Raw genomic sequence first — 26864 nt, forward strand, 5'->3', positions numbered from 1 at the left:
AAGCTCCATCCACAGTAGCAGGTCAGTCTGTGACGTCAGTCATTGTTCTAGTAGCAGGTCAGTCTGTGACGTCAGTCATTGTTCTAGTAGCAGGTCAGTCTTTGACGTCAGTCATCTACGACACACCAACTTGGCCTACATGTGACATAATGTCTATGTCACACATAGGCCCGCTAACCTATATAAGTGCTGACCCACACAGTAGGACTGCATTCTTTTACAGAGAGAAACCTATAAACTACTGTGAGAAATGCTTCGTTGGACGGTGCACCTAAAAGGGCTTCCAGAGTATGATGCTGCTGTAGCAGTGGACCACAAAGTGTACTGCTTTAGAGGAGACTTTATCGAGTCAGAGCGTCGGACTGAAGTGCATGTCTTCAATACACTGTCCTTATGCTGGACCGAGTTGCCCCCAGAGACACATAGAAGAGGACAACGCCCCCTTAAGGTTCACACCATGAAAACCAGCCGCACAGCTGTGCTGATCGACCCTTTCATCTACATCTGGGGGGGAGCGACTGACAAAGGGAAATACAGCACGGTGCTTTATTCATTTGATGTCGACGACCACAGAATGCTCACACCCAAGGTTTCTGGGACCGTTCCACAGGGGAGGCGGGGCCACTCAGCCTGTGTTGTTAGGAAGGTCATGTTTATCTATGGAGGATGGAATGGGAATAGAGACACTAATAACATCTACAAGTTGGACACCACCACGATGGTCTGGGCATTAATTAACACCAGAGGAACTCCACCTCATGCTACAGACCGTCACTCTGCTACCATCATTGGGACAAAGATGTTTGTATTTGGGGGCTGGGGGTGCTACAACACCATCAGAGTGTTTGACACAGAGACGAACCAATGGATGAACACGCCTTCTGCACAGCATCTTCCAGATGGACGCCGGAGTCATTCAGCCTTTTCCTACAATGGAGAACTGTACATATTTGGTGGCAGGGACAATAACCAGGACTTCAATGATATGTGGAAATTCAGTCCAGAGACCTTCACCTGGAAGAAGGTTGAGTCCATAGGGAATGTTCCATGTTTATACTCAATGAGTCACGTGGCATTCTGTTGCATGGTGGGATATCGTGTCATCCTCTTTGGAGGATATAGATCATACAACACATTCAATGATGACCTGTATGTCTTAGACTTGAGTCCTAGTCTGAAGACCTTATGCAAGCTGGCAGTTATTCAGTACGGTCTGGATCAGTCTGAACTCCCACACAACATCAGGTGGGAACTGGCAGCCATGACTACCAACAGCCAATAGAAAAAAAAAAACAGCCCACAAAAAAAATAAAGAAAGAAGTTATAAGGAGGGAAAAAAGGAAAAAATACAGCTGGTAGCAACACTGCCCTCCACAGCCAGACTGCAGTAACTACATTATTAAACATCACAGACAAACAAACGTAGAAGCAACAATGTATCCCCCCCCCCCCCCCCCCCCAAGACAAAGTCACAACAGGACAAATAATAAAATTAGACATGAAACAATAAATAAATACATAAAAACACAGGCCACATCATGGGTCACAGACACAGGGCTCCATTTTCGCCTATTTTTTACTATTTTGCTAAACATTTTTGAATAGTTAAAATGGTCAGTCTAGCTCACAACGTGTGTATGTAGACTGGCTAGTTGAACTATTAGAAAATGTTTTTCAAAGTAGTAAAAAAAGGCAAAGAAGTTAAGGGATAAGGGGTTTAGCGGTGACGGAAATGGAGCCCATAGTGTTGTACACTTGTGAAAGAAGCATTGTGTGTTTTCTACAATCCACTGTCTATGTATGGGTCACACCCACCAGTCTCTGTTTTAACTACATATGGGTCACACCCAGGAGTCTCTGTTTTAACTACATATGGGTCACACCCAGCAGTCTCTGTTTTACTACATATGGGTCACACCCAGCAGTCTGTTTTAACTACATATGGGTCACACCCAGCAGTCTCTGTTTTACTACATATGGGTCACACCCAGCAGTCTGTTTTAACTACATATGGGTTATACGCGTGCTTCTCGCGCAGCAGTCTGCTGTCATCCAGGAGGATGTGATGTCACCCAGGAGGATGCGTGCACGCGACCGGTCGCTTCTCGCCCTCATACTGGTTTTATGGGGAAAAGGTCAATTGCCTTCCCTCTGTTAGAAAAGTAGTGGATTTGAAGGACCTAGTAAAAGATACTGCAGGTTCTGTTCAGAATTTATCGTCTCACGTCTTTCCACAAAATAATAGAAAATGCTCGATGAGGACCCGGCTCGATAAGCCTGATCGATAAGGTGCTCCTTATCAATACAATTAACAAGCTCCATCCACAGTAGCAGGTCAGTCTGTGACGTCAGTCATTGTTCTAGTAGCAGGTCAGTCTGTGACGTCAGTCATTGTTCTAGTAGCAGGTCAGTCTGTGACGTCAGTCATCTACGACACAACAACTTGGCCTACATGTGACATCATGTCTACGGCACACATAGGCCCGCTAACCTATATAAGTGCTGACCCACACAGTAGGACTGCATTCCTTCAGGTCATTCATTCAAGGTATTCAGGACTGCATTCTTTTACCGGGAGAAACCTATAAACTACTGTGAGAAATGCTTTGTTGGACGGTGCACCTAAAAGGGCTTCCAGAGACACCGTATGATGCTGCTGTAGCAGTGGACCACAAAGTGTACTGCTTTAGAGGAGACTTTATCGAGTCAGAGCGTCGGACTGAAGTGCATGTCTTCAATACACTGTCTTTATGCTGGACCGAGTTGCCCCCAGAGACACATAGAAGAGGACAACGCCCCCTAGAGGTCCACCCCATGAAAAACAGCCGCACAGCTGTGCTGATCGACCCTTTCATCTACATCTGGGGGGGAAAGACTGACACAGGGAACTACAGCACGGTGCTTTATGCATTTGATGTTGACGACCACAGAATGCTCACACCCAAGGTTTCTGGGACCGTTCCAGAGGGGAGGTACGGCCACTCAGCCTGTGTTGTTGGGAAGGTCATGTTTATCTATGGAGGATGGGTTGTATACACTAATGACATCTACAAGTTGGACACCACCACGATGGTCTGGTCTGAAATTAACACCAGAGGAACTCCACCTCATGCTACAGGCCGTCACTCTGCTACCATCATCGGGACAAAGATGTTTGTATTTGGGGGCTGGGGGAGGGGTCAGAACCACAACAGCATCAGAGTGTTTGACACAGAGACGAACCAATGGATGAACACACTTTCTGCACAGCCTCTTCCAGAAGGACGTTATGGTCATTCAGCCTTTTCCTACAATGGAGAGCTGTATATATTTGGTGGCAGGAACCATAAGCAGGACTTCAATGATCTGTGGATATTCAGTCCAGAGACCTTCACCTGGAAGAAGGTTGAGTCCAAAAAGAATGTTCCATGTTTATACTCAACATGGAGTCACATGGTTTTCTGTTGCATGGTGGGAGATCGTATCATCCTCTTTGGAGGACGTAGATCATACAACACCGCCATTGATGACCTGTATGTCTTAGACTTGAGTCCTAGTCTGAAGACCTTATGCAAGCTGGCAGTTATTCAGTACGGTCTGGAACAGTCTGAACTCCCACACAACATCAGGTGGGAACTGGCAGCCATGACTACCAACAGCCAATAGAAAAAAATAACAGCCCACAAAAAAAAAAAGAAACAAGTTATAAGGAGGGAAAAATGGAAAAATACAGGTGGTAGCAACACTGCCCTCCACAGCCAGAGTGCAGTAACTACATTATTAAACATCACAGACAAACAGACATAGAAGCAACAATGTAACCCTGCCCCCAAGACAAAGGCACAACAGGACAAAACATAAAAGTAGACATGAAAGAATAAATAAAAACATAAAAACACAGGCCACATCATGGGTCACAGACACAGGGCTCCATTTTCGCCTATTTTTACTATTTTGCTAAACATTTTTGAATAGTTAAAATGGTCAGTCTAGCGCACAACGTGTGTATGTAGACTGGCTAGTTGAACTATTCAAAAATGTTTTTCAAAGTAGTAAAAAAAAGGCAAAGAAGTTTAGGGAAAAGGGGTTTAGCGGTGACGGAAATGGAGCCCATAGTGTTGTACACTTGTGAAAGAAGCATTGTGTGTTTTCTACAATCCACTGTCTACGTATGGGTCACACCCAGCAGTCTGTTTTAACTACATATGGGTCACACCCAGCAGTCTGTTTTAACTACATATGGGTCACACCCAGCAGTCTGTTTTAACTACATATGGGTCACACCCAGCAGTCTGTTTTAACTACATATGGGTCACACCCAGCAGTCTGTTTTAACTACATATGGGTCACACCCAGCAGTCTGTTTTACTACATATGGGTCACACCCAGCAGTCTGTTTTAACTACGTATGGGTCACACCCAGCAGTCTCTGTTTTAACTACATATGGGTCACACCCAGCAGTCTGTTTTAACTACATATGGGTTATACGCGTGCTTCTCGCGCAGCAGTCTGCTGTCATCCAGGCGGATGTGATGTCACCCAGGAGGATGTGATGTCACCCAGGAGGATGCGTGCACGCGACCGGTCGCTTCTCGCCCTCATACTGGTTTTATGGGGAAAAGGTCAATTGCCTTCCCTCTGTTAGAAAAGTAGTGGATTTGAAGGACCTAGTAAAAGATACTGCAGGTTCTGTTCAGAATTAATTGTCTTCCGTCTTTCCACAAAATAATAGAAAATGCTCGATGAGGACCCGGCTCGATAAGCCTGATCGATAAGGTGCTCCTTATCAATACAATTAACAAGCTCCATCCACAGTAGCAGGTCAGTCTGTGACGTCAGTCATTGTTCTAGTAGCAGGTCAGTCTGTGACGTCAGTCATTGTTCTAGTAGCAGGTCAGTCTGTGACGTCAGTCATTGTTCTAGTAGCAGGTCAGTCTGTGACGTCAGTCATTGTTCTAGTAGCAGGTCAGTCTGTGACGTCAGTCATCTACGACACACCAACTTGGCCTACATGTGACATCATGTCTACGGCACACGTAGGCCCGCTAACCTATATAAGTGCTGACCCACACAGTAGGACTGCATTCCTTCAGGTCATTCATTCAAGGTATTCAGGACTGCATTATTTTACAGAGAGAAACCTATAAACTAATGTGAGAAATGCTTTGTTGGACGGTGCACCTAAAAGGGCTTCCAGAGACAGGGTATGATGCTGCTGTAGCAGTGGACCACAAAGTGTACTGCTTTAGAGGAGACTTTATCGAGTCAGAGCGTCGGACTGAAGTGCATGTCTTCAACACACTGTCTTTATGCTGGACCGAGTTGCCCCCAGAGACGCCTGGAAGAGGACAACGCCCCCTAGAGGTTCACCCCATGAAAACCAGCCGCACAGCTGTGCTGATTGACCCTTTCATCTACATCTGGGGGGGAGCGACTGACACATGGAACTACAGCACGGTGCTTTATTCATTTGATGTCGACGACCACAGAATGCTCACACCCAAGGTTTCTGGGACCGTTCCAGAGGGGAGGTACGACCACTCAGCCTGTGTTGTTGGGAAGGTCATGTTTATCTATGGAGGATGGACTGGGAATAGATACACTAATGACATCTACAAGATGGACACCACCACGATGGTCTGGTCTGAAATTAACACCAGAGGAACTCCACCTCATGCTACAGACCGTCACTCTGCTACCATCATCGGGACAAAGATGTTTGTATTTGGGGGCTATGGGTGCTACAACACCATCAGAGTGTTTGACACAGAGACGAACCAATGGATGAGACCTCCTTCTGCACAGCATCTTCCAGAAGGACGTTTCAATCATTCAGCCTTTTCCTACAATGGAGAGCTGTATATATTTGGTGGCAGGAACTATAAGAAGGACTTCAATGATCTGTGGATATTCAGTCCAGAGACCTTCACCTGGAAGAAGGTTGAGTCCAAAGGGAATGTTCCATGTTTAAACACAACATGGAGTCACATGGTATTCTGTTGCATGGTGGGAGATCGTATCATCCTCTTTGGAGGACGTAGATCATCCGACACATTCAATGATGACCTGTATGTCTTAGACTTCAGTCCTAGTCTGAAGACCTTATGCAAGCTGGCAGTTATTCAGTACGGTCTGGATCAGTCTGAACTCCCACACAACATCAGGTGGGAACTGGCAGCCATGACTACCAACAGCCAATAGAAGAAAATAACAGCCCACAAAAAAATAAAATAAACAAGTTATAAGGAGGGAAAAAAGGAAAAATACAGCTGGTAGCAACACTGCCCTCCACAGCCAGAGTGCAGTAACTACATTATTTTTTTAACATCACAGACAAACAAACGTAGAAGCAACAATGTCCGCCCCCCCCCCCCCAAGACAAAGGCACAACAGGACAAAGAATAAAATTAGACATGAAACAATAAATAAATAGATAAAAACACAGGCCACATCATGGGTCACAGACACAGGGCTCCATTTTTGCCTATTTTGCTAAACATTTTTGAATAGTTAAAATGGTCAGTCTAGCTCACAACGTGTGTATGTAGACTGGCTAGTTGAACTATTCAAAAATGTTTTTCAAAGTAGTAAAAAAAGACAAAGAAGTTTAGGGATAAGGGGTTTAGCGGTGACAGAAATGGAGCCAGCAGTCTCTGTTTTTACTACATATGGGTCACACCCAGCAGTCTGTTTTAACTACATATGGGTTATACGCGTGCTTCTCGTGCAGCAGTCTGCTGTCATCCAGACGGATGTGATGTCACCCAGGAGGATGTGATGTCACCCAGGAGGATGTGATGTCACCCAGGAGGATGTGATGTCATCCAGGCGGATTTGATGTCACCCAGGCGGATGTGATGTCACCCAGGAGGATGTGATGTCATCCAGGCGGATTTGATGTCACCCAGGAGGATGTGATGTCACCCAGGAGGATGTGATGTCACCCAGGAGGATGCGTGCACGCGACCGGTCGCTTCTCGCCCTCATACTGGTTTTATGGGGAAAAGGTCAATTGCCTTCCCTCTGTTAGAAAAGTAGTGGATTTGAAGGACCTAGTAAAAGATACTGCAGGTTCTGTTCAGAATTAATCGTCTCCCGTCTTTCCACAAAATAATAGAAAATGCTCGATGAGGACCCGGCTCGATAAGCCTGATCGATAAGGTGCTCCTTATCAATAAAATTAACAAGCTCCATCCACAGTAGCAGGTCAGTCTGTGACGTCAGTCATTGTTCTAGTAGCAGGTCAGTCTGTGACATCAGCCATTGTTCTAGTAGCAGGTCAGTCTGTGACGTCAGTCATTGTTCTAGTAGCAGGTCAGTCTGTGACGTCAGTCATTGTTCTAGTAGCAGGTCAGTCTGTGACGTCAGTCATTGTTCTAGTAGCAGGTCAGTCTGTGACGTCAGTCATTGTTCTAGTAGCAGGTCTGTCTGTGACGTCAGTCATTGTTCTAGTAGCAGGTCAGTCTGTGGCGTCAGTCATTGTTCTAGTAGCAGGTCAGTCTGTGACGTCAGTCATTGTTCTAGTAGCAGGTCAGTCTGTGACGTCAGTCATCTACGACACACCAACTTGGCCTACATGTGACATCATGTCTACGGCACACGTAGGCCCGCTAACCTATATAAGTGCTGACCCACACAGTAGGACTGCATTCCTTCAAGGACTGCATTATTTTACCGGGAGAAACCTATAAACTAATGTGAGAAATGCTTCGTTGGACGGTGCACCTAAAAGGGCTTCCAGAGACACCGTATGATGCTGCTGTAGCAGTGGACCACAAAGTGTACTGCTTTAGAGGAGACTTTATCGAGTCAGAGCGTCGGACTGAAGTGCATGTCTTCAATACACTGTCTTCATGCTGGACCGAGTTGCCCCCAGAGACGCCTGAAAGAGGACAACGCCCCCTAGAGGTTCAACCCATGAAAAACAGCCGCACAGCTGTGCTGATCGACCCTTTCATCTACATCTGGGGGGGAAAGACTGACACAGGGAACTACAGCACGGTGCTTTATGCATTTGATGTCGACGACCACAGAATGCTCACACCCAAGGTTTCTGGGACCGTTCCAGAGGGGAGGTGGGGCCACTCAGCCTGTGTTGTTGGGAAGGTCATGTTTATCTATGGAGGATGGACTGGGAATAGATACACTAATGACATCTACAAGATGGACACCACCACGATGGTCTGGTCTGAAATTAACACCAGAGGAACTCCACCTCATGCTACAGACCGTCACTCTACTACCATCATCGGGACAAAGATGTTTGTATTTGGGGGCTGGGGGTGCTACAACACCATCAGAGTGTTTGACACAGAGACAAACCAATGGATGAACACGCCTTCTGCACAGCTTCTTCCAGAAGGACGCTTCAATCATTCAGCCTTTTCCTACAATGGAGAGCTGTATATATTTGGTGGCAGGAACCATAAGCAGGACTTCAATGATCTGTGGATATTCAGTCCGGAGACCTTCACCTGGAAGAAGGTTGAGTCCAAAGGGAATGTTCCATGTTTAAACACAACATGGAGTCACATGGTATTCTGTTGCATGGTGGGAGATCGTATCATCCTCTTTGGAGGACAAAGATCATACAACACAGTCAATGATGACCTGTATGTCTTAGACTTGAGTCCTAGTCTGAAGACCTTATGCAAGCTGGCAGTTATTCAGTACGGTCTGGATCAGTCTGAACTCCCACACAACATCAGGTGGGAACTGGCAGCCATGACAACCAACAGCCAATAGAAGAAAATAACAGCCCACAAAAAAAATAAAATAAACAAGTTATAAGGAGGGAAAAAAGGAAAAATACAGCTGGTAGCAACACTGCCCTCCACAGCCAGAGTGCAGTAACTACATTATTTTTTTAACATCACAGACAAACAAACATAGAAGCAACAATGTATCCCCCCCCCCCCCCCCCCCCAAGACAAAGGCACAACAGGACGAAGAATAAGATTAGACATGAAACAATAAATAAATACATAAAAACACAGGCCACATCATGGGTCACAGACACAGGGCTCCATTTTCGCTGATTTTTTACTATTTTGCTAAACATTTTTGAATAGTTAAAATGGTCAGTCTAGCTCACAACGTGTGTATGTAGACTGGCTAGTTGAACTATTCAAAAATGTTTTTCAAAGTAGTAAAAAAAGACAAAGAAGTTTAGGGATAAGGGGTTTAGCGGTGACGGAAATGGAGCCCATAGTGTTGTACACTTGTGAAAGAAGCATTGTGTGTTTTCTACAATCCACTGTCTACATATGGGTCACACCCAGCAGTCTCTGTTTTACTACATATGGGTCACACCCAGCAGTCTCTGTTTTACTACATATGGGTCACACCCAGCAGTCTCTGTTTTACTACATATGGGTCACACCCAGCAGTCTCTGTTTTAACTACATATGGGTCACACCCAGCAGTCTCTGTTTTAACTACATATGGGTCACACCCAGGAGTCTCTGTTTTACTATACATATGGGTCACACCCAGCAGTCTGTTTTTACTACATATGGGTCACACCCAGCAGTCTGTTTTTACTACATATGGGTCACACCCAGCGGTCTCTGTTTTAACTACGTATGGGTCACACCCAGCAGTCTGTTTTAACTACATATGGGTCACACCCAGCAGTCTGTTTTAACTACATATGGGTCACACCCAGCAGTCTTTTTTAACTACATATGGGTCACACCCAGCAGTCTGTTTTAAATACATATGGGTCACACCCAGCAGTCTTTTTTACTACATATGGGTCACACCCAGCAGTCTCTGTTTTAACTACATATGGGTCACACCCAGCAGTCTGTTTTAACTACATATGGGTCACACCCAGCAGTCTTTTTTACTACATATGGGTCACACCCAGCAGTCTCTGTTTTAACTACATATGGGTCACACCCAGCAGTCTCTGTTTTAACTACATATGGGTCACACCCAGCAGTCTGTTTTTACTACATATGGGTCACACCCAGCAGTCTCTGTTTAACTACATATGGGTCACACCCAGCAGTCTCTGTTTAACTACATATGGGTCACACCCAGCAGTCTCTGTTTTAACTACATATGGGTTATAAGCGTGCTTCTCGCGCAGCAGTCTGCTGTCACCCAGGAGGATGTGATGTCACCCAGGAGGATGTGATGTCACCCAGGAGGATGTGATGTCACCCAGGAGGATACGTGCACGCGACCGGTCGCTTCTCGCCCTCATACTGGTTTTATGGGGAAAAGGTCAATTGCCTTCCCTCTGTTAGAAAAGTAGTGGATTTGAAGGACCTAGTAAAAGATACTGCAGGTTCTGTTCAGAATTAATCGTCTCCCGTCTTTCCACAAAATAATAGAAAATGCTCGATGAGGACCCGGCTCGATAAGCCTGATCGATAAGGTGCTCCTTATCAATACAATTAACAAGCTCCATCCACAGTAGCAGGTCAGTCTGTGACGTCAGTCATTGTTCTAGTAGCAGGTCAGTCTGTGACGTCAGTCATTGTTCTAGTAGCAGGTCAGTCTGTGACGTCAGTCATTGTTCTAGTAGCAGGTCAGTCTGTGACGTCAGTCATTGTTCTAGTAGCAGGTCAGTCTGTGACGTCAGTCATTGTTCTAGTAGCAGGTCAGTCTGTGACGTCAGTCATCAACGACACACCAACTTGGTCTACATGTGACATCATCTCTACGTCACACGTAGGCCCGCTAACCTATATAAGTGCTGACCCACACAGTAGGACTGCATTCCTTCAGGTCATTCATTGAAGGTATTCAGGACTGCATTAGTTTACAGAGAGAAACCTATAAACTACTGTGAGAAATGCTTCGTTGGACGGTGCACCTAAAAGGGCTTCCAGAGACACCGTATGATGCTGCTGTAGCAGTGGACCACAAAGTGTACTGCTTTAGAGGAGACTTTATCGAGTCAGAGCGTCGGACTGAAGTGCATGTCTTCAACACACTGTCTTTATGCTGGACCAAGTTGCCCCCAGAGACACATAGAAGAGGACAACGCCCCCTACAGGTTCACCCCATGAAAAACAGCCGCACAGCTGTGCTGATCGACCCTTTCATCTACATCTGGGGGGGACTCACTGACAAATGGAACTACAGCAAGGTGCTTTATGCATTTGATGTCGACGACCACAGAATGCTCACACCCAAGGTTTCTGGGACCGTTCCAGAGGGGAGGTACAACCACTCAGCCTGTGTTGTTGGGAAGGTCATGTTTATCTATGGAGGATGGACTGGGAATAGATACACTAATGACATCTACAAGATGGACACCACCACGATGGTCTGGTCTGAAATTAACACCAGAGGAACTCCACCTCCTGCTACAGACCGTCACTCTGCTACCATCATCGGGACAAAGATGTTTGTATTTGGGGGCTATGGGTGCTACAACACCATCAGAGTGTTTGACACAGAGACGAACCAATGGATGAACACGCCTTCTGCACAGCTTCTTCCAGAAGGACGCTTCAATCATTCAGCCTTTTCCTACAATGGAGAGCTGTATATATTTGGTGGCAGGAACTATAAGCAGGACTTCAATGATCTGTGGATATTCAGTCCAGAGACTTTCACCTGGAAGAAGGTTGAGTCCAAAGGGAATGTTCCATGTTTAAACGCAACATGGAGTCACATGGTATTCTGTTGCATGGTGGGAGATCGTATCATCCTCTTTGGAGGACGTAGATCATCCAACACAGTCAATGATGACCTGGATGTCTTAGACTTCAGTCCTAGTCTGAAGACATTATGCAAACTAGCAGTTATTCAGTACGGTCTGGATCAGTCTGAACTCCCACACAACATCAGGTGGGAACTGGCAGCCATGACTACCAACAGCCAATAGGAACTGGCAGCCATGACTACCAACAGCCAATAGAAGAAAATAACAGCCCACAAAAAAGAAAGAAACAAGTTATAAGGAGGGAAAAAAGGAAAAATACAGCTGGTAGCAACACTGCCCTCCACAGCCAGAGTGCAGTAACTACATTATTAAACATCACAGACAAACAAACAAGCATAGAAGCAACAATGCCCCCCCCCCCCCCCCCAAGACAAAGGCACAACAGGACAAAGAATAAAATTAGACATGAAACAATAAATAAATACATAAAAGCACAGGCCACATCATGGGTCACAGACACAGGGCTCAATTTTCGCCAATTTTTACTATTTTGCTAAACATTTTTACTAGTTAAAATGGTCAGTCTAGCTCACAATGTGTGTATGTAGACTGGCTAGTTGAACTATTCAAAAATGTTTTTCAAAGCAGTAAAAAAAGGCAAAGAAGTTTAGGGATAAGGGGTTTAGCTGTGACGGAAATGGAGCCCAGTGTTGTACACTTATGTGAAAGAAGCATTGTGTGTTTTCTACAATCCACTGTCCTCTACGTATGGGTCACACCCAGGAGTCTGTTTTAACTACATATGGGTCACACCCAGCAGTCTCTGTTTTAACTACATATGGGTCACACCCAGCAGTCTCTGTTTTAACTACATATGGGTCACACCCAGCAGTCTGTTTTAACTACATATGGGTTATACGCATGCTTCTCGCGCAGCAGTCTGCTGTCATCCAGGAGGATGTGATGTCACCCAGGAGGATGTGATGTCACCCAGGAGGATGCGTGCACGCGACCGGTCGCTTCTCGCCCTCATACTGGTTTTATGGGGGAAAAGGTCAATTGCCTTCCCTCTGTTAGAAAAGTAGTGGATTTGAAGGACCTAGTAAAAGATACTGCAGGTTCTGTTCAGAATTAATCGTCTCCCGTCTTTCCACAAAATAATAGAAAATGCTCGATGAGGACCCGGCTCGATAAGCCTGATCGATAAGGTGCTCCTTATCAATACAATTAACAAGCTCCATCCACAGTAGCAGGTCAGTCTGTGACGTCAGTCATTGTTCTAGTAGCAGGTCAGTCTGTGACGTCAGTCATTGTTCTAGTAGCAGGTCAGTCTTTGACGTCAGTCATCTACGACACACCAACTTGGCCTACATGTGACATCATGTCTACGTCACACATAGGCCCGCTAACCTATATAAGTGCTGACCCACACAGTAGGACTGCATTCTTTTACAGAGAGAAACCTATAAACTACTGTGAGAAATGCTTCGTTGGACGGTGCACTAAAAGGGCTTCCAGAGTATGATGCTGCTGTAGCAGTGGACCACAAAGTGTACTGCTTTAGAGGAGACTTTATCGAGTCAGAGCGTCGGACTGAAGTGCATGTCTTCAATACACTGTCTTCATGCTGGACCGAGTTGCCCCCAGAGACACATAGAAGAGGACAACGCCCCCTAGAGGTTCACCCCATGAAAAACAGCCGCACAGCTGTGCTAATCGACCCTTTCATCTACATCTGGGGGGGAGTGACTGACACATGGAACTACAGCACGGTGCTTTATGCATTTGATGTCGACGACCACAGAATGCTCACACCCAAGGTTTCTGGGACCGTTCCAGAGGGGAGGTGGGGCCACTCAGCCTGTGTTGTTGGGAAGGTCATGTTTATCTATGGAGGATGGACTGGGAATAGATACACTAATGACATCTACAAGATGGACACCACCACGATGGTCTGGTCTGAAATTAACACCAGAGGAACTCTACCTCCTGCTACAGACCGTCACTCTGATACCATCATCGGGACAAAGATGTTTGTATTTGGGGGCTATGGGTGCTACAACACCATCAGAGTGTTTGACACAGAGACGAACCAATGGATGAGACCTCCTTCTGCACAGCATCTTCCAGAAGGACGTTTCAATCATACAGCCTTTTCCTACAATGGAGAGCTGTATATATTTGGTGGCAGGAACTATAAGAAGGACTTCAATGATCTGTGGATATTCAGTCCAGAGACTTTCACCTGGAAGAAGGTTGAGTCCAAAGGGAATGTTCCATGTTTAAACACAACATGGAGTCACATGGTATTCTGTTGCATGGTGGGAGATCGTATCATCCTCTTTGGAGGACGTAGATCATCCGACACATTCAATGATGACCTGTATGTCTTAGACTTCAGTCCTAGTCTGAAGACCTTATGCAAGCTGGCAGTTATTCAGTACGGTCTGGATCAGTCTGAACTCCCACACAACATCAGGTGGGAACTGGCAGCCATGACTACCAACAGCCAATAGAAGAAAATAACAGCCCACAAAAAAATAAAATAAACAAGTTATAAGGAGGGAAAAAAGAAAAAATACAGCTGGTAGCAACACTGCCCTCCACAGCCAGAGTGCAGTAACTACATTATTTTTTTAACATCACAGACAAACAAACGTAGAAGCAACAATGTACCCCCCCCCCCCCCCCCCCCCAAGACAAAGGCACAACAGGACAAAGAATAAAATTAGACATGAAACAATAAATAAATAGATAAAAACACAGGCCACATCATGGGTCACAGACACAGGGCTCCATTTTTGCCTATTTTGCTAAACATTTTTGAATAGTTAAAATGGTCAGTCTAGCTCACAACGTGTGTATGTAGACTGGCTAGTTGAACTATTCAAAAATGTTTTTCAAAGTAGTAAAAAAAGACAAAGAAGTTTAGGGATAAGGGGTTTAGCGGTGACGGAAATGGAACCCATAGTGTTGTACACATGTGAAAGAAGCATTGTGTGTTTTCTACAATCCACTGTCTACGTATGGGTCACACCCAGCAGTCTGTTTTAACTACATATGGGTCACACCCAGCAGTCTGTTTTAACTACATATGGGTCACACCCAGCAGTCTGTTTTAACTACATATGGGTCACACCCAGCAGTCTGTTTTAACTACATATGGGTCACACCCAGCAGTCTCTGTTTAACTACATATGGGTCACACCCAGCAGTCTGTTTTTACTACATATGGGTCACACCCAGCAGTCTCTGTTTTAACTACATATGGGTCACACCCAGCAGTCTGTTTTAACTACATATGGGTCACACCCAGCAGTCTGTTTTAACTACATATGGGTCACACCCAGCAGTCTGTTTTAACTACATATGGGTTATACGCGTGCTTCTCGCGTAGCAGTCTGCTATAACCCAGGAGGATGTGATGTCACCCAGGAGGATGTGATGTCACCCAGGAGGATGCGTGCACGGGACCGGTCGCTTCTCGCCCTCATACTGGTTTTATGGGGAAAAGGTCAATTGCCTTCCCTCTGTTAGAAAAGTAGTGGATTTGAAGGACCTAGTAAAAGATACTGCAGGTTCTGTTCAGAATTAATCGTCTCCCGTCTTTCCACAAAATAATAGAAAATGCTCGATGAGGACCCGGCTCGATAAGCCTGATCGATAAGGTGCTCCTTATCAATACAATTAACAAGCTCCATCCACAGTAGCAGGTCAGTCTGTGACGTCAGTCATTGTTCTAGTAGCAGGTCAGTCTGTGACGTCAGTCATTGTTCTAGTAGCAGGTCAGTCTGTGACGTCAGTCATTGTTCTAGTAGCAGGTCAGTCTGTGACGTCAGTCATTGTTCTAGTAGCAGGTCAGTCTGTGACGTCAGTCATTGTTCTAGTAGCAGGTCAGTCTGTGACGTCAGTCATCTACGACACACCAACTTGGCCTACATGTGACATCATGTCTACGTCACACGTAGGCCCGCTAACCTATATAAGTGCTGACCCACACAGTAGGACTGCATTCCTTCAAGGACTGCATTCTTTTACCGGGAGAAACCTATAAACTAATGTGAGAAATGTTTCGTTGGACGGTGCACCTAAAAGGGCTTCCAGAGACACCGTATGATGCTGCTGTAGCAGTGGACCACAAAGTGTACTGCTTTAGAGGAGACTTTATCGAGTCAGAGCGTCGGACTGAAGTGCATGTCTTCAATACTCTGTCTTCATGCTGGACCGAGTTGCCCCCAGAGACACATAGAAGAGGACAACGCCCCCTAGAGGTCCACCCCATGAAAAACAGCCGCACAGCTGTGCTGATCAACCCTTTCATCTACATCTGGGGGGGAAAGACTGACACAGGGAACTACAGCAAGGTGCTTTATGCATTTGATGTCGACGACCACAGAATGCTCACACCCAAGGTTTCTGGGACCGTTCCACAGGGGAGGTACGGCCACTCAGTCTGTGTCGTTTTGAAGGTCATGTTTATCAATGGAGGATGGACTGGGAATAGATTAACTGATGACCTCTACAAGATGGACACCACCACGATGGCCTGGTCTGAAATTAACACCAGAGGAACTCCACCTCATGCTACAGACCGTCACTCTGCTACCATCATCGGGACAAAGATGTTTGTATTTGGGGGCTATGGGTGCTACAACACCATCAGAGTGTTTGACACAGAGACGAACCAATGGATGAACACTCCTTCTGCACAGCTTCTTCCAGAAGGACGCTTCAATCATTCAGCCTTTTCCTACAATGGAGAGCTGTATATATTTGGTGGCAGGAACTATAAGCAGGACTTCAATGATCTGTGGATATTCAGTCCAGAAACTTTCACCTGGAAGAAGGTTGAGTCCAAAGGGAATGTTCCATGTTTAAACACAACATGGAGTCACATGGTATTCTGTTGCATGGTGGGAGATCGTATCATCCTCTTTGGAGGACGTAGATCATCCAACACAGTCAATGATGACCTGTATGTCTTAGACTTCAGTCCTAGTCTGAAGACCTTATGCAAGCTGGCAGTTATTCAGTACGGTCTGGAACAGTCTGAACTCCCACACAACATCAGGTGGGAACTGGCAGCCATGACTACCAACAGCCAATAGGAACTGGCAGCCATGACTACCAACAGCCAATAGAAGAAAATAACAGCCCACAAAAAAAAGAAAGAAACAAGTTATAAGGAGGGAAAAAAGGAAAAATACAGCTGGTAGCAACACTGCCCTCCACAGCCAGAGTGCAGTAACTACATTATTTTTTTAACATCACAGACAAACAAACAGAAGCAACAAAGTACCCCCCCCCCAAGACAAAGGCACAACAGGACAAAGAATAAAATTAGACATGAAACAATAAATAAATACATAAAAACACAGGCCACATCATGGGTCACAGACACAGGGCTCCATGTTCGCCTATTTTTACTAGTTAAAATGGTCAGTCTAGCTCACAACGTGTGTATGTAGATTGGCTAGTTGAACTATTCAAAAATGTTTTTCAAAGTAGTAAAAAAAGGCAAAGAAGTTTAGGGATAAGGGGTTTAGCGGTGACGGAAATGGAGCCCATAGTGTTGTACACTTGTGAAAGAAGCATTGTGTGTTTTCTACAATCCACTGTCTACGTATGGGTCACACCCAGCAGTCTGTTTTAACTACATATGGGTCACACCCAGCAGTCTGTTTTAACTACATATGGGTCACACCCAGCAGTCTCTGTTTTAACTACATATGGGTCACACCCAGCAGTCTCTGTTTTAACTACATATGGGTCACACCCAGCAGTCTGTTTTAACTACATATGGGTCACACCCAGCAGTCTGTTTTAACTACATATGGGTCACACCCAGCAGTCTGTTTTGACTACATATGGGTCACACCCAGCAGTCTGTTTTAACTACATATGGGTCACACCCAGGAGTCTGTTTTAACTACATATGGGTCACACCCAGCAGTCTGTTTTAACTACATATGGGTCACACCCAGCAGTCTCTGTTTTACTAACTTAGACATGTGGAAAATAATCGATACGTATCGATACATCGATACGTATCGATACATCGATACAGACGTGCGCGATGCGAGTGCATCGGTTCATTCACTGTGTATCGGATACAATTGACGGGTGAAATCTCGATGCATCGTTCGCGGAGTGCTTGCATCGGTAAAATCCATGGTTGCAACTTTTTCCATGGTAGATTTCAACATATCCTGTGTTTCCGAGGCGCCTTGAACGTACCATCAGAAAAGGAAGAAGAAAAAAAAAGTCTCTCGCAGCGCACACACAGGGCGCGTTCGGAAATAGCGCACTGAGCCCACTGTGCAATGCAAACTAATAGGAGAGAGTGCTCCGGTGTGGTATTTCCGAACGCGCCTACAGTCAGTGAACAGAAGCTACCGTACGACGGTGCAGTCAAAGTAGACACGTTGAGACAACAAGCAGACTCAGACTATAAAGAGCACCCGTGACCCGCGACTAACAGAAGTGAGCCCCACGCATTAAACAAGAAGCACCACCTTTACTCTTTAGCTTCATAAAATAGCTGTCCGAGTAGCTTTGTCCGTCGATCAGTTGACTTTTCACTGTAGCGCTGCGTGCTGGTAATGATCCACACTCCACAGCTGTGCTTGCTGATTCTCCGACGCAAATCTGCGTCGCGATCATCAATTTGTAATTAAAGAAACTTCTGCAGTCTGCACACACGTGTACAACAACAACAACGCCACAGCAGGGTGTACTGCTTGCGTTTAAAGTCGTTTACAACCGTTTCACAACTTTCCACGGCACTGTCCAGCTTTCCCCTGTGGCTGCTGTTCGCTGGGTTAGAAGCCTTATTTATATTCTGCAGCAAGACGGTGTCGCACGCCTAAAATTGCAGATCCACAAGCTCACAGCGGGGCGTGGATGAGACGCGTTGTGAGCTTGTACATCTGCTATGTATTTATATAACGTTAATAAATAATACATGCAGGCCAGGGTCTTCAATGTTTTTCAGGTCAAGCCAAGGACCACTTAGCTGAGAGTGAGAGATCAAGTAGGGACCCCCACTATACATAGGCAATTATATTATAAAACTGTTGCAGATTAAACTAGACATAGACTTGTTTGACAGCACTACAAGTGTGACCTGTAATTTTTGTTTTGTTTATTTGTTTATTTTCTATTTATATGTTGGTAACATTAATTGATGAACGATAGGCTATTACATTTTAATCTCTTGAACCCTCTATACTCAAAACCTCAAATTGACCTTTGAGATATAATAAGGAGTCTGTTTTAACTACATACTGTATGGGTCACACCCAGCAGTCTGTTTTAACTACATATGGGTCACACCCAGCAGTCTGTTTTAACTACATATGGGTCACACCCAGCAGTCTGTTTTAACTACATATGGGTCACACCCAGCAGTCTGTTTTAACTACATATGGGTCACTCCCAGCAGTCTGTTTTAACTACATATGGGTCACACCCAGCAGTCTGTTTTAACTACATATGGGTCACTCCCAGCAGTCTGTTTTACTACATATGGGTCACACCCAGCAGTCTGTTTTAACTACATATGGGTCACTCCCAGCAGTCTGTTTTAACTACATATGGGTCACTCCCAGCAGTCTGTTTTAACTACATATGGGTCACACCCAGCAGTCTGTTTTACTACATATGGGTCACACCCAGCAGTCTGTTTTAACTACATATGGGTCACACCCAGCAGTCTGTTTTAACTACATATGGGTCACACCCAGCAGTCTGTTTTACTACATATGGGTCACACCCAGCAGTCTGTTTTACTACATATGGGTCACACCCAGCAGTCTGTTTTACTACATATGGGTCACACCCAGCAGTTTGTTTTAACTACATATGGGTCACACCCAGCAGTCTGTTTTACTACATATGGGTCACACCCAGCAGTCTGTTTTAACTACATATGGGTCACACCCAGCAGTCTGTTTTAACTACATATGGGTCACACCCAGCAGTCTGTTTAACTACATATGGGTCACACCCAGCAGTCTGTTTTACTACATATGGGTCACACCCAGCAGTCTGTTTTAACTGCATTTGGGTCACACCCAGCAGTCTCTGTTTTACTACATATGGGTCACACCCAGGAGTCTGTTTTAACTACATATGGGTCACACCCAGCAGTCTCTGTTTTAACTACATATGGGTCACACCCAGGAGTCTGTTTTACTACATATGGGTCACACCCAGCAGTCTCTGTTTTAACTACATATGGGTCACACCCAGCAGTCTGTTTTAACTACATATGGGTCACACCCAGCAGTCTCTGTTTTACTACATATGGGTCACACCCAGGAGTCTGTTTTACTACATATGGGTCACACCCAGCAGTCTGTTTTAACTACATATGGGTCACACCCAGCAGTCTGTTTTAACTACATATGGGTCACACCCAGCAGTCTGTTTTAACTACATATGGGTCACACCCAGTAGTCTATGTTTTAACTACATATGGGTCACACCCAGCAGTCTGTTTTAACTACATATGGGTCACACCCAGCAGTCTGTTTTACTACATATGGGTCACACCCAGCAGTCTGTTTTACTACATATGGGTCACACCCAGCAGTCTGTTTTAACTACATATGGGTCACACCCAGCAGTTTGTTTTAACTACATATGGGTCACACCCAGCAGTCTGTTTTTACTACATATGTGTTAACAAGCCGGCAGTCTGTTTTAACTACATATGGGTCACACCCAGCAGTCTGTTTTAACTACATATGGGTCACACCCAGCAGTCTGTTTTAACTACATATGGGTCACAACCAGCAGTTTGTTTTAACTACATATGGGTCACACCCAGCAGTTTGTTTTAACTACATATGGGTCACACCCAGCAGTTTGTTTAACTACATATGGTCACACCCAGCAGTCTGTTTTAACTACATATGTGTCACACCCAGCAGTCTGTTTTAACTACATATGGGTCACACCCAGCAGTCTCTGTTTTAACTACATATGGGTCACACCCAGCAGTCTCTGTTTTACTACATATGGGTCACACCCAGGAGTCTCTGTTTTACTACATATGGGTCACACCCAGCAGTCTCTGTTTTAACTACATATGGGTCACACCCAGCAGTCTCTGTTTTAACTACATATGGGTCACACCCAGCAGTCTGTTTTAACTACATATGGGTCACACCCAGCAGTCTCTGTTTTAACTACATATGGGTCACACCCAGCAGTCTTTTTTAACTACATATGGGTCACACCCAGCAGTCTGTTTTACTACATAAAATAGTAGCAGGTCAGTTTGTGACGTCAGTCATTGTTCTAGTAGCAGGTCAGTCTGTGACGTCAGTCATTGTTCTAGTAGCAGGTCAGTCTGTGACGTCAGTCATCTACGACACACCAACTTGGCCTACATGTGACATCATGTCTACGGCACACGTAGGCCCGCTAACCTATATAAGTGCTGACCCACACAGTAGGACTGCATTCCTTCAAGGACTGCATTCTTTTACCGGGAGAAACCTATAAACTAATGTGAGAAATGCTTTGTTGGACGGTGCACCTAAAAGGGCTTCCAGAGACACCGTATGATGCTGCTGTAGCAGTGGACCACAAAGTGTACTGCTTTAGAGGAGACTTTATCGAGTCAGAGCGTCGGACTGAAGTGCATGTCTTCAATACACTGTCTTTATGCTGGACCGAGTTGCCCCCAGAGACGCCTGGAAGAGGACAACGCCCCCTAGAGGTTCACCCCATGAAAACCATCCGCACAGCTGTGCTGATCGACCCTTTCATCTACATCTGGGGGGGAAAGACTGACACAGGGAACTACAGCACGGTGCTTTATGCATTTGATGTCGACGACCACAGAATGCTCACACCCAAGGTTTCTGGGACCGCTCTACAGGGGAGGTACGGCCACTCAGTCTGTGTTGTTGGGAAGGTCATGTTTATCTATGGAGGATCCAACCATCAACATACTAATGACATCCACAAGATGGACACCACCACAATGGTCTGGACTTTAATTAACACCAGAGGAACTCCACCTCCTGCTACAGACCGTCACTCTGCCACCATCATTGGTACAAAGATGTTTGTATTTGGGGGCTGGGGGGGTCAGTACTACAACACCATCACAGTGTTTGACACAGAGACCAACCAATGGATGAACACACATTCTGCACAGCCTCTTCCAGATGGACGCCGGAGTCATTCAGCCTTTTCCTACAATGGAGAGCTGTACATATTTGGTGGCAGGAACCAAAACCAGTACTTCAATGATATGTGGAAATTCAGTCCAGAGACCTTCACCTGGAAGAAGGTTGAGTCCAAAGGGAATGTTCCATGTTTAAGTCAATATATGTTGAGTCACGTGGTATTCTGTTGCATGGTGGGAGATCGTATCATCCTCTTTGGAGGACGTAGATCATCCAACACATTCAATGATGACCTGTATGTCTTAGACTTGAGTCCTAGTCTGAAGACTTTATGCAAGCTGGCAGTTATTCAGTACGGTCTGGATCAGTCTGAACTCCCACACAACATCAGGTGGGAACTGGCAGCCATGACTACCAACAGCCAATAGAAGAAAATAACAGCCCACAAAAAAGAAAGAAACAAGTTATAAGGATTGAAAAAAGGTAAAATACAGCTGGTAGCAACACTGCCCTCCACAGCCAGAGTGCAGTAACTACTTTTTTTTTTAACATCACAGACAAACAAACAGAAGCAACAAAGTACCCCCCCCCCCCCCCCCCCCCCCCCCAAGACAAAGGCACAACAGGACAAAGAGTAAAATTAGACATGAAACAATAAATAAATACATAAAAACACAGGCCACATCATGGGTCACAGACACAGGGCTCCATTTTCGCCTATTTTTACTAGTTAAAATGGTCAGTCTAGCTCACAACGTGTGTATGTAGACTGGCTAGTTGAACTTTTCAAAAATGTTTTTCAAAGTAGTAAAAGAAGGCAAAGAAGTTTAGGGATAAGGGGTTTAGCGGTGACGGAAATGGAGCCCATATTGTTGTACACTTGTGAAAGAAGCATTGTGTGTTTTCTACAAGCCACTGTCCGCTACGTATGGGTCACACCCAGCAGTCTGTTTTAACTACATATGGGTCACACCCAGCAGTCTGTTTTTACTACATATGGGTCACACCCAGCAGTCTCTGTTTTAACTACATATGGGTCACACCCAGCAGTCTGTTTTAACTACATATGGGTCACACCCAGCAGTCTGTTTTAACTACATATGGGTCACACCCAGAAGTCTCTGTTTTTACTACATATGGGTCACACCCAGCAGTCTCTGTTTTAACTACATATGGGTCACACCCAGCAGTCTGTTTTACTACATATGGGTCACACCCAGCAGTCTGTTTTACTACATATGGGTCACACCCAGCAGTCTCTGTTTTTACTACATATGGGTCACACCCAGCATTCTCTGTTTTAACTACATATGGGTCACACCCAGCAGTCTGTGTTTTAACTACATATGGGTCACACCCGGCAGTCTCTGTTTTTACTACATATGGTCACACCCAGCAGTCTCTGTTTTAACTACATATGGGTCACACCCAGCAGTCTCTGTTTTTACTACATATGGGTCACACCCAGCAGTCTGTTTTTACTACATATGGGTAACACCCAGCAGTCTGTTTTTACTACATAAGGGTCACACCCAGCAGTCTCTGTTTTAACTACATATGGGTCACACCCAGCAGTCTGTTTTTACTACATATGGGTCAAACCCAGCAGTCACTGTTTTAACTACATATGGGTCACACCCAGCAGTCTCTGTTTTAACTACATATGGGTCACACCCAGCAGTCTGTTTTAACTACATATGGTCACACCCAGCAGTCTGTTTTAACTACATATGGGTCACACCCAGCAGTCTGTTTTAACTACATATGGGTCACACCCAGCAGTCTGTTTTACCTACATATGGGTCACACCCAGCAGTCTGTTTTAACTACATATGGGTCACACCCAGCAGTCTGTTTTTACTACATATGGGTCACACCCAGCAGTCTCTGTTTTAACTACATATGGGTCACACCCAGCAGTCTCTGTTTTAACTACATATGGGTCACACCCAGCAGTCTGTTTTAACTACATATGGTCACACCCAGCAGTCTGTTTTAACTACATATGGGTCACACCCAGCAGTCTGTTTTAACTACATATGGGTCACACCCAGCAGTCTGTTTTACCTACATATGGGTCACACCCAGCAGTCTGTTTTAACTACATATGGGTCACACCCAGCAGTCTGTTTTACTACATATGGGTCACACCCAGCAGTCTGTTTTAACTACATATGGGTCACACCCAGCAATCTGTTTTAACTATATGGGTCACACCCAGCAGTCTGTTTTAACTACATATGGGTCACACCCAGCAGTCTGTTTTAACTACATATGGGTCACACCCAGCAGTCTGTTTTACTACATATGGGTCACACCCAGCAGTCTGATTTAACTACATATGGGTCACACCCAGCAGTCTCTGTTTTAACTACATATGGGTCACACCCAGCAGTCTGTTTTAACTACATATGGGTCACACCCAGTATTCTCTGTTTTACTACATATGGGTCACACCCAGCAGTCTCTGTTTTAACTACATATGGGTCACACCCAGCAGTCTGTTTTAACTACATATGGGTCACACCCAGCAGTCTGTTTTACTACATATGGGTCACACCCAGCAGTCTGTTTTAACTACATATGGGTCACACCCAGCAGTCTCTGTTTTAACTACATATGGGTCACACGCAGCAGTCTCTGTTTTAACTACATATGGGTCACACCCAGAAGTCTCTGTTTTAACTACATATGGGTCACACCCAGCAGTCTGTTTTAACTACATATGGGTCACACCCAGCAGTCTCTGTTTTAACTACATATGGGTTATATGCATGCTTCTCACGCAGCAGTCTGCTGTCATCCAGGAGGATGTGATGTCACCCAGGAGGATGTGATGTCACCCAGGAGGATGCGTGCACGCGACCGGTCGCTTCTCGCCCTCATACTGGTTTTATGGGGGAATAGGTCAATTGCCTTCCCTCTGTTAGAAAAGTAGTGGATTTGAAGGACCTAGTAAAAGATACTGCAGGTTCTGTTCAGAATTAATCGTCTCCCGTCTTTCCACAAAATAATAGAAAATGCTCGATGAGGACCCGGCTCGATAAGCCTGATCGATAAGGTGCTCCTTATCAATACAATTAACAAGCTCCATCCACAGTAGCAGGTCAGTCTGTGACGTCAGTCATTGTTCTAGTAGCAGGTCAGTCTGTGACGTCAGTCATTGTTCTAGTAGCAGGTCAGTCTGTGACGTCAGTCATTGTTCTAGTAGCAGGTCAGTCTGTGACGTCAGTCATTGTTCTAGTAGCAGGTCAGACTGTGACGTCAGTCATTGTTCTAGTAGCAGGTCAGTCTTTGACGTCAGTCATCTACGACACACCAACTTGGCCTACATGTGACATCATGTCTACGTCACACGTAGGCCCGCTAACCTATATAAGTGCTGACCCACACAGTAGGACTGCATTCTTTTACAGAGAGAAACCTATAAACTACTGTGAGAAATGCTTCGTTGGACGGTGCACCTAAAAGGGCTTCCAGAGTATGATGCTGCTGTAGCAGTGGACCACAAAGTGTACTGCTTTAGAGGAGACTTTATCGAGTCAGAGCGTCGGACTGAAGTGCATGTCTTCAATACACTGTCTTCATGCTGGACCGAGTTGCCCCCAGAGACACATAGAAGAGGACAACGCCCCCTAGAGGTTCACCCCATGAAAAACAGCCGCACAGCTGTGCTAATCGACCCTTTCATCTACATCTGGGGGGGAGTGACTGACACATGGAACTACAGCACGGTGCTTTATGCATTTGATGTCGACGACCACAGAATGCTCACACCCAAGGTAACTGGGACCGTTCCAGAGGGGAGGTACGACCACTCAGCCTGTGTTGTTGGGAAGGTCATGTTTATCTATGGAGGATGGACTGGGAATAGATACACTAATGACATCTACAAGATGGACACCACCACGATGGTCTGGTCTGAAATTAACACCAGAGGAACTCTACCTCCTGCTACAGACCGTCACTCTGCTACCATCATCGGGACAAAGATGTTTGTATTTGGGGGCTATGGGTGCTACAACACCATCAGAGTGTTTGACACAGAGACGAACCAATGGATGAACACACTTTCTGCACAGCATCTTCCAGAAGGACGTTTCAATCATTCAGCCTTTTCCTACAATGGAGAGCTGTATATATTTGGTGGCAGGAACTATAAGAAGGACTTCAATGATCTGTGGATATTCAGTCCAGAGACTTTCACCTGGAAGAAGGTTGAGTCCAAAGGGAATGTTCCATGTTTAAACACAACATGGAGTCACATGGTATTCTGTTGCATGGTCGGAGATCGTATCATCCTCTTTGGAGGACGTAGATCATCCGACACATTCAATGATGACCTGTATGTTTTAGACTTCAGTCCTAGTCTGAAGACCTTATGCAAGCTGGCAGTTATTCAGTACGGTCTGGAACAGTCTGAACTCCCACACAACATCAGGTGGGAACTGGCAGCCATGACTACCAACAGCCAATAGAAGAAAATAACAGCCCACAAAAAAAGAAAGAAACAAGTTATAAGGAGGGAAAAAAGGAAAAATACAGCTGGTAGCAACACTGCCCTCCACAGCCAGAGTGCAGTAACTAACTACATTATTTTTTTAACATTACAGACGAACAAACGTAGAAGCAACAATGTATCCCCCCCCCCCAAGGCAAAGGCACAACAGGACAAAGAATAAGATTAGACATGAAACAATACATACATAAAAACACAGGCCACATCATGGGTCACAGACACAGGGCTCCATTTTCGCCTATTTTTTTTTACTATTTTGCTGAACATTTTTGAATTGTTAAAATGGTCAGTCTAGCTCACAACGTGTGTATGTAGACTGGCTAGTTGAACTATTCAAAAATGTTTTTCAAAGTAGTAAAAAAGGCAAAGAAGTTTAGGGATAAGGGGTTTAGCGGTGACGGAAATGGAGCCCATAGTGTTGTACACTTGTGAAAGAAGCATTGTGTGTTTTGTACAATCCACTGTCCTCTACGTATGGGTCACACCCAGCAGTCTGTTTTAACTACATATGGGTCACACCCAGCAGTCTGTTTTAACTACATATGGGTCACACCCAGCAGTCTCTGTTTTAACTACATATGGGTCACACCCAGG

General features: G+C 45.2%; 2 protein-coding genes across 2 annotated transcripts in view; one reads left to right on the top strand and one right to left on the bottom strand.

Annotated features, from left to right (window-relative positions):
- LOC310872626 (glutamate receptor 4) overlaps nt 1-26864 on the bottom strand; it is a gene marked incomplete at both ends in the record, with an annotated part of 210722 nt that overhangs the window by 69609 nt on the left and 114249 nt on the right. The gene's annotated exons all lie outside the window — the stretch shown is intronic.
- Nucleotides 21346-22179, top strand: LOC310871258 (kelch domain-containing protein 3-like; the record flags this gene model as incomplete). Its single annotated transcript, XM_083782747.1, has 1 exon — nt 21346-22179. One exon carries the CDS (start codon nt 21346-21348, stop codon nt 22177-22179), a length of 834 nt encoding a protein of 277 aa, XP_083638873.1.

Source organism: Protomyctophum parallelum, assembly GCF_964188405.1.
Source record: "Protomyctophum parallelum genome assembly, chromosome: 1".
Taxonomy (NCBI): Eukaryota; Metazoa; Chordata; class Actinopteri; order Myctophiformes; family Myctophidae; genus Protomyctophum; species Protomyctophum parallelum.